The 9,041-nt window shown below is 42.8% G+C and overlaps 1 protein-coding gene across 2 annotated transcripts in view; it reads left to right on the top strand.

Moving 5' to 3' along the window:
• Positions 1–6,095: 6,095 nt before the first annotated feature.
• The window catches only part of LOC114050103 (conserved oligomeric Golgi complex subunit 2), a 71,952-nt gene continuing 69,006 nt past the window's right edge, over positions 6,096–9,041 (top strand). The window contains exon 1 of one of the 2 annotated variants that reach the window (XM_027871667.1): positions 6,096–6,273. In XM_027871667.1, coding sequence (XP_027727468.1) covers positions 6,202–6,273 — 72 coding nt within the window. In that variant the 5' untranslated portion in view covers positions 6,096–6,201. The remainder of the gene's footprint in view (positions 6,274–9,041) is intronic. The other variant, XM_027871668.1, reaches the window with a different exon arrangement.

Genomic DNA, 9,041 nt, shown 5'->3' with positions numbered 1-9,041 from the left:
AGATGTTTTGTGAGGAAGTTGATAAACCAGCCTTGGACAAATCAAGGAAATAAACACTTCTTCAAGAGGAAGAAAGAAGGCTAGGAAATTCATTAACTTATCCATCCACTTGACAAAAATACTTTAAGTGCCTGTTACATTCAATTCAATTCACCAAATATGTACTGGCACTGTGCTAAGCACCAGGGATGCAAAGTTTAAAAATGGTATGTTCCTGCCCTCAAGGAGCTTACAGTTTGTTATGTATTAATATACGCACAAAGAAATATAAAGTGGAGTGCAATAGGGACAAAAAAGAGAGCCATGAAAAGTAGTATAGAAAAATTTGAGGATGGAAAAAAAGAATATTCTTAGTTGGGAGGAGGGATAGTGATGTTTAAATGTATATGGCACACCTTGCTGAGTCTCTAAATATAGCTTGGGTAGAGGCAACCATTTGAAAACTTACGGGGAGCTGGTTTCTGGTCATGTGCGACTGAGGGACTGGTACTATACGATGACAAAAAAAGTCTTCTAACTGGCTGCTGAGATAGAAGAACATATGACTCAGGGGTTGCTGAACCAGAACTTAGTGGATAAACAAAAGGGCCAGCTTACCCTTCATTTCTCTCTTTCCCTTTAGGTGCAGAGGAATACTTTGAATTGCTCCTGAGAGTGGTTGGGGAAAGGGCAGCAGCCCTGTCTCTTATCTAGCTGTAAGCAAATGGCTGCCTCTTTTTCTTTGTATTTATTCTTACCTGATCTTTTTTCAAAATTAACTTATTTATTTTCAGTTTTCAACATTCACTTCCTCAAAATTCTGAGTTCCAAATTTTCTCCTCCATCTCTCCCCTCCCCCACCCCAAGACAGCATTCATTCTGAATATCCCTTCCCCCAATTTGCCCTCCCTTCTATCACCCCCCTCCCCTTCTCTTATCCCCTTCCCCTCTTATTTTCCTGTAGGGCAAGATAGATTTCTATGCCCTATTGCCTGTATATTTTATTTCACAGTTACACGCAAAAACAATTTTTAACATTCATTTTTAAAACTTTGAGTTTTTCCAAATTCTCTCCCTTCCTTCCTCCCCACCCACCCTCATTGCCAAAGGAAAGCAATTTGATATAGGTTATACATGTGTGGTCATGCAAAATGCTTCCTTAATAATCATGTTGTGAAAGACTAACTATATTTCCATCCTATCCCCTCCCTTCCGTTTATTCTATTCTCTTTTGACCCTGTCCCTCCTCAAAAGTGCTTGCTTCTGATTATCCCCTCCCCCAATCTGCCCTACCTTCTATCATCCTCCCCTTTCTTATCTCCTTCCCCGTATTTTCCTGTAGGGTAACATAGATTTCCATACCCAATTGAGTGTGTATGTTATTCCCTCCTTAAGCCAAATCCAATGAGAATAAGATTCACTCATTCCCTCTCACCTCCTCCCTCTTCCCCTCTACTATAAAAGTTTTTTCTTACCTCTTTTATGTGAGATAATTTACACCATTCTATTTTTCCCTTTCTCCTTCTCCAGCACAATTCTCTCTCACCCCTTATTTTATTTTTTAGATACCATCCCTTCATATTCAACTCACCCTGTGCCACCTGTCTACATATATATATGTGTATATATATATATATATATATATATATATATATATTCCCTCCAACTATCCTAATACTGATAAACGTCTTATGAGTTACAAATATCATCTTTCCATGTAGGAATGTAAACAGTTCAACTTTAAAAAGTCCCATATGATTTCTCTTTCCTGTTTACCTTTTTATGGTTCTCTTGAGTATTGTATCTGAAAGTCAAATTTTCTGTTCATCTCTGGTCTTTTCACCAAGAATGCTTGAAACTCCTCTATTTCACTGAATGTCCATTTTCCCCCTGAAGGATTATACTCAGTTTTACTGAGTATTCTGGTGATTCTTGGTTGTAATCCTACCTCCTTTGCCCTCCAGAATATTATATACCAAGTCCTCTGGTCCCTTAACATAGCAGCTGCTAAATCTTGTGTTATCCTGATTATGTTTCCACAATACTTGAATTGTTTCTTTCTGGCTGCTTGCAAATATTTTCTCCTTGACCTGGGAACTCTGAAATTTAGCTATGATATTCCTAGGAGTTTTCCTTTTGGGATCTCTTTCAGCAGGTGATCAGTGGATTCTTTCAATTTCTATTTTACCCTCTGATTCTAGAATATCAGGGCAGTTTTCCTTGATAATTTCTTGAAAGATGATATCTAGGCTCTTTTTTAGACCATGGCTTTCAGGCAGTCCAATAATTTTAAAATTATCTCTCCTGCATCTATTTTCCAGGTTGGTTGTTTTTCCAGTGAGATATTTCACATTGTCTTCTATTTTTTTCATTCCTTCGGTTTTGTTTTATAATTTCTTGATTTCTCATAAAGTCACTAGCTTCCATTTGCTCCATTCTAATTTTTAAGGAATTATTTTCTTCAGTGAGCTTTTGGACCTCCTTTTCCCTTTGGTCAATTCTGCTTTTTAAGGCATTCTTCTCCTCATTGGCTTTTTGGACCTCTTTTGCCACTTAGGTTAGGCTATTTTTTAAGGTGTTATTTTCTTCAGTATTTTTTGGGGTCTCATTTAGCAAGCTGTTGACTCGTTTTTCATGATTTTCTTGCATTATTCTCATTTCTCTTCCCAATTTTTCCTCTACTTCTCTTACTTGATTTTCAAAATCCTTTTTGAGCTCCTCCATGGCCTGAGACCAAGTCATATTTTTTCTTGGAGGCTTTGGATGTAGGAGCTTTGACTTTGCTGTCTACTGGTTTTATATTTTGATCTTCTTTGTCACCAAAGTAAGATTCTATAATCTGAGTTTTTTTTTCCTCTAGTTATTCACATTCCCAGGGAATTACTTGACTTTTAAACTCTTTGTTAAGATAAGGCTCTGCTTCCAGTATGGAGGGTATATTGTCCCAAGCTGCAGGGACTTTGTGCAGCTGTTTTCAGAGATACTTCTAGGGACCTGTAAATTTTCAGTTCTTCCAAGGTGGTATGATCAAAGGAGAGCTGTTTATTCCTTTCCTGGCCTGTGCTCTGGTCTATGAGTGACCATAAGCACTGTTTTCTGCCTTGGAACTGTGAGGAGGATTCTCTCTCTACTGCCACCACAAACTCTGCCATGCCAGCACTTCTCCTTGCCCCTGGACCACCACCCAGGACTATGACCCAGATCCAAGCATGGGCTAAGCAAGAGAATCCTGCCTCAGTGCCAGCAAAGAGATCCGTGTAGTCCTGCTCTGATCAGTCACTCGATTCCCCCACTGTCTGTGGACTGAGAGCTCTGGAAGCAGCTACCACTGCTGCCCCAGGGCTGCACCAGAGCTGTTCCTCTCTTACCCAGGTCCAACAGACCTTTCCTACTGACCTTCTAAGTTGTCTTTGGCATTTGTGGGTTGAGATGTCTGGAAACCACCACAGCTGCCAGTGATTCAGTCCCCTGAGGCCTGCTCCAGGTTCACTGCGTATTTACCTTTGCAGCCCATGCTGAACTGCACTCCTCTCCCAGCCTTGCACAACAGACTTTCCCCATCAACCATCCAGGTTGTCTTGGGCTGGAAATTTTTTTCACTCTGTCTTTTTATGGCTTCTGCTGCTCTAGAATTTGTTTAGAGTAATTTTTTACAGGTATTTGGAGGGGTTTGAGGGAGAGCTCAAGCAAGTCATTGCTTTTACTCCACTATCTTGGCTCTGCCTGTCTTACCTGATCTTTTGCAAATGAATATTCTCAGATGGGGATGTCCAGGTGACTTTGTGAGTTTGGGAGTTCCACAGGTTCTATAAGATATCCCATTATCTGTTAGAGATAAGTAGTGTCAACCACAGTATCTATCATGGTGAAGAGCAGTAGCCACAGGAGTCTGAAGGTGACTGTGCACCACCTTTGACATGGTAGGGCACATGCAGCTACCTTGTGAACACTATAAGGTCTGGAGAGTTTTCATGGTAATATCTAGAGACTTCCTCTTCTTTAGCACTGGAGAAGTAAAGGAAAAAGAGAATTATCATCAGCTGAGCCTCCTGGCTTAGCAGAGAAGTAGATCATGTCAGCTGAGGAACAGCCCAGTTTTGCATTAGTGGAATATCCTAGGCCTGAAACAAATCAGTCCAGTCCAGCAACAGGTCAACCCAACCAGCAAAGATATCATACCTTCAAATGAGGCAGCCCAGTTGAGCAGTGGAATGATTTATCCATCCTTAAACTTTATGAGGGTTCTACAAAGGGAAAAGAGGATTTCTAAAAATAGGGTGTGATCAACCACATGTACCTCACTATCATTGTCCTTACTGTCAGTGAACACCCACCCACTATGTAGATTTATGAGAGAATAAGTCTAGGCTTTTTGGGGAATGCCAGTTATATCACTGGTTCTTGTTGTACTTTCTTAGTAAAGCCCTTTTCTAAAAGCTAAAAGAGTCAACTTGTTGATTGTTGATGAGAAGAACATTGGTGGGGCTCAGGAACAAGCGTTATAAATGTGTCTGCTAAGGGTTGCCTTTTGTAGTAGTATTTGCCTCTCTGAGAACTCAACCTGTCAGTGTGAGTTTCCAGTTGGAGAAGTGGTCCCAAAGGATGTGCTACATAGGGAAAGAAGGATTTCCACAGATAGAGATGAAAAGCAAGTCCAAGGGGATTTTAGTGAAGAATTAGTGATACAATTTGACAGAAAGTAGCATGACTGAATGTGATGTCAAGAATGTAATTTGAAAAAAAATGTTCAAAAGGTGAGTTAGAGACAAATTATGAAAGGTCTTAAATACCAGGCTGAAGAAATTCTATTTTTTTCTGACGGGAACAGAGAGCCACTGAGGGTTTTCGAGCAAATGAATGACATGATCAGACCTTTGCTTTAGGAAGATTATTTTGACAATTGTAAAGAATGGATTAGAAAAGGTAGTTTTTGGAGCCAGATGATCATCTAGGAGGTTATTAAAATTGTCCACGTGGGAGGTGATAAAGCCCTGAATTAAGGTAGCATATGTAATCCACTGGGATGGGGATGAGGATGGGAATACAAATAGAAGGGTAAGAGTTCCCTGTCCTCAAGGATCTTACCATCTGGTGGAAGGGTCTAGACTTCTAGACTAGAGTCTCAACCTGTGATTTCATTGGGCCAGGCAACTCAGGATCAAATACTATCAAGGCAGATCAGTATGTGTGCTACAGTTTCCAAGAAAGTCTCTAAGGCTAGACACACACACAAAGATAACATTACAAACAAGAATGCCAGCTGTGTAAAACAGGGATGGGGAACCTGCAGCCTCCAGGCCACATGTGACCTTTTAGGTCCTCCGGTGGGACCTTTCGACTGAGTCTAAGTTTTACAGAACAAATCCTTTTATTAATTCTGTTAAGTTTGGAGTCAGTCAAAGGGCTGCACTTGAGGACGTAGAGGGCCACATGTTTCCCACCCTTGGTGTAAGACATGTACCGTAATTTATAGGCAAGTGCTAGGTGGCCCACGTAGAGTGCCCAGCCTGCAGCCAGGAAGACTCATCTTCCTGAGTTCAAATCGGGCAAGTCACTTAACCCTGTTTACCTCAGTTTCCTCTTCTGTAAAATGAGCTGAAGAAGGAAATGACAAACTCCAAATTTGTCTTCGCCAAGAAAACCCCAAATGGGGTTAGGAAATGGGGCCACGACAGAACTGACTAAACAAAACACACAGATACATCTACATTGCAAATAAGAACGACAATTGTATAAGATGCTCAGGTAGATGAGGTAGGTGATGTCTGAGTTCCATTAGATGAGTAAGTTTAAACATCTAACTTCTTTCTTAGAATCGGTGGAGGAAGGTGACAGGGAAGGGGATAGGGAAGTGAGATGACTCCTAGACCTACCTCCACTAGGTCTTGCTTCCTCCTCCTCCTTTCGGTTTAGGTTAAGGAAGGGACTGGTTCCCAGTTCAGCCTCCGGGCAGCAGTGCGGCCTCCTCCCTCTAGGGGGCAGCAGTTCACCCCTGGAAGGTGACATCAGAGCCATTCGAGTCCCTCCCCGCGGCGAGCGGAAGGAGAACTACCCTCTGACCCGCGGGCCCAATCGTTGGCCGCTGCGCAGGCGCTGCCGCGTTGGCGGAAGTGACGGTCCTGCCTCCTGTCTCCTGTCTCCTGTCTCCGGCCCCTCGTCCGGCTCTCCTACCTTGACCCCGGCTGCCAGAGTTCGGCCCGAAGCGGGGCCGCGCCGGGCGGGATGGAGAAGAGGAGGATGAACCTGCCCAAGGGACCGGATACGCTGTGCTTCGACAAGGACGAGTTCATGAAGGTGCGGGCGCCCGGCTGAGGGGGCCGCTGGTCCCTGGGCCCAGCTACTCCTTCCCTCCACGGGGTCCTGGCCCTCGACTCCTGTCCCCCCAGGTTACCGAGGGGCTGTGCCGAGGCTGCTGCTGTGTCTGCCGCCCCCTGCCCGGGTCCGAGCGCAACCCTCGGAAGCGAGTGAACGCTACACCTGTTTGTGGGGAGTGGGGGCGGAGCAAAGGACCAAAATATTGAGAAGTGGGTGGCAGCACTAAGGGCTCGGGCTTGTCCTAGCATTCACGGCTCTCCACGCTGGGGTTAGATGATCCTTTGTGGGATGAGTTGCAGTTATAGTTAGGGGGGAGTGGAGCCCTGGTCTGGTCGGGGTTAGAGCGCACCAGGGCTTCCTAACCTTGCTTGGGTCGTGGACCCCTTGGGCAATGTGGTGAAGTCTATAGATACCTTATGTTTTCAGAATAATATCTTTAAATGAATTAAATAGAACAGCCTGTCAATAAACATTTCTTAAATGCTCACTGTGTACCAGGCTGTGTTCTAAGTGCTTGTGACACAGGTCGATAATAGGCCTTGCTCTCAAGGAGCTTAGGGTCTGATGGGGTACAGAATTTGCAAACAACTATAATTTGTACAAACAGAAGGAAAGCACAGAAATTAAAGAGGACCTAGAAAGATCTCTTGCAGAAGGTGGGGTTTTAGCCGAGATTTGAAGGAAACCAGAAGGCAGAGAGGAGGAGGGAGAGAACTCCAAGCAGGAGGGTACGGTCAGTGAAAATGGCTGGAATGGGGAGATGGAGTGTCTTGTTAAAGGGAACAGCAGGGAAGCTTTCCAGTGTCACTGGATCATGTCATACACTTCGGGGGAGAAATGTGTAAAGGGTGGACGTGAGGGAACAGTTTATAAAGAGTTTTGAACGCCAAACAGAATTTTAAATTGAATCCTAGAGGTAACAGGGAGGCACTGGAGTTCAAGTTAGGAGGTGACTGGTCAGACCTGCACTTCAGGAAGATCACTTTAGCATCTAAAGTGATATGGACTGAAGTGGGGAGAAATTTGTGGCAGGGAGACCGAACTGCAGGCTATTGCATCAATCCAGTTTTGAAGTGATGAGGGGCCTGCACCAGGGTGGTGACAGTATGAGAAGAGAGAAGAGGACGTGTGTAAGAGATGGTACTAAAGTAAAATTGACAGACTTTGACAAGAGGTTGGATATGGATGGTGAGAGAGAATGAGGGGTGGAGAAAGATACTTAGGTTGCAAGCCTGGGATACTGGGAGGATGATGAGATGTGTGTGTGTGTGTGTGTGTGTGGGTGGGTGGGTGTGTGAGTAGCATTAAAAGGGAACATATATTGAAATAAACATGTGTTCTATTTCCCGTTCAAGTTCATGGGCCCATTGGAGTAGATAGTCTCTGAGGTCCCTTCTTCCTCTGAGATTTTATTATTTTATTATAGTCCATTCTCTTGCTAGTGGTATGAATTCCCTTTGTGACATCCCTGAAGAGGCAGTGTGTTGTTGTGGATAGAATTCTGGCCCCAAAGATGGGAAGACCTAGGTTCATATTCTGGCTTTGACACATAGTGGCTCTGTGACCCTGGCCAAGTAGCTTACTGTCTCAGTGTCCTCAGCCGATGGTGTCAGATTCATAGAAATGGATCACTGCTGACTGCATATTGACTTAGAAAACTGCAAATTAATATTATCTTTGTTGTATTGTATTTTTATAGCCTAATGGAGGAACAATTATTTTTGTTAAATGTTTTCCAAATATTTAACATTTATTTAATATTTAAATTTTAATCTATATTTTAATGCCTCTACTTCCTCTACTCTCACTCTTTTCTAAACTTTTTATGTCCTGACCTTGGACCTCATCACTCAATTGAAATTAATTCCCCCAAAGTTGCCAATTGCCTAATCTAGTGGTCTTTTCTCAGTCTTCATCCTTTTTTTTTTTTTTTTTTAGTTCTCTTCCTTCTTGACCTTTCTATAGCATTTGGCACTGTTACCACCACCTCTTCTTGGATGCTCTCTCTTCTTTGGGATTTTGTAAAATTGCTCTCTCTCTGTTCTCTGACTGCATTTTCTGGATTCATTATCTATATCTTAGTAACAGTGGGTTTACTCCATGATCCTTTCCTGGGTCCTCTTTTCTCTCTACAGTCTTAGCTCCTATAGCTATTCTCTCTACAGATTATTTCCAGATCTCGGTGCAGTGGATAGAATGCTGGGCCTGGACTTAGAAAGACCTGATTTCAAATCTGGCCTCAGACACTAGCTATTTGAGACACAGGGCAAGTCACTTAATGTCTGTCTGCCTCAGTTTCCTCAACCTTAAAATGAGGATCATAATGGGACCTACATCTCAGAGTATTTGTGAGAATCAAATCTGATATTTGTAAAGAACTTTGCACAGTGCCTGGCACATTGGGTACTTTATAACTGCTATTATTACTATCCTTACTATCCTTATTATCTATATATACAGTTTGTCTCTCTAGTAGTTGTCTCTACTACTCTCTAGTAATTGCCTCCCTTATTCAAGTCTCCCTTCTCTACTCCCCATCCTCTACATAGCAACCCAAGTGAGTTTCCTTAAGTAGCAGTTCAAACTTGTCACTCCCTTACTCAGTAAACTCCAGGGACTTCCGTTTGTATTTGGACTAAAATATATAATTCTTGTGTTTCGTTTTAAAGCCCTTTATGATGTGGCTACAGCTTGTCTTTCCAAACTTATCACATAAACATCACTTTCCTTCCCTCAATCTTTTGTAC

The sequence above is a fragment of the Vombatus ursinus genome, unplaced genomic scaffold (assembly GCF_900497805.2).
Source record: "Vombatus ursinus unplaced genomic scaffold, bare-nosed wombat genome assembly UNPS02014798.1, whole genome shotgun sequence".
Lineage (NCBI taxonomy): Eukaryota > Metazoa > Chordata > Mammalia > Diprotodontia > Vombatidae > Vombatus > Vombatus ursinus.
This window is presented reverse-complemented; position numbering and strand designations above follow the sequence as displayed.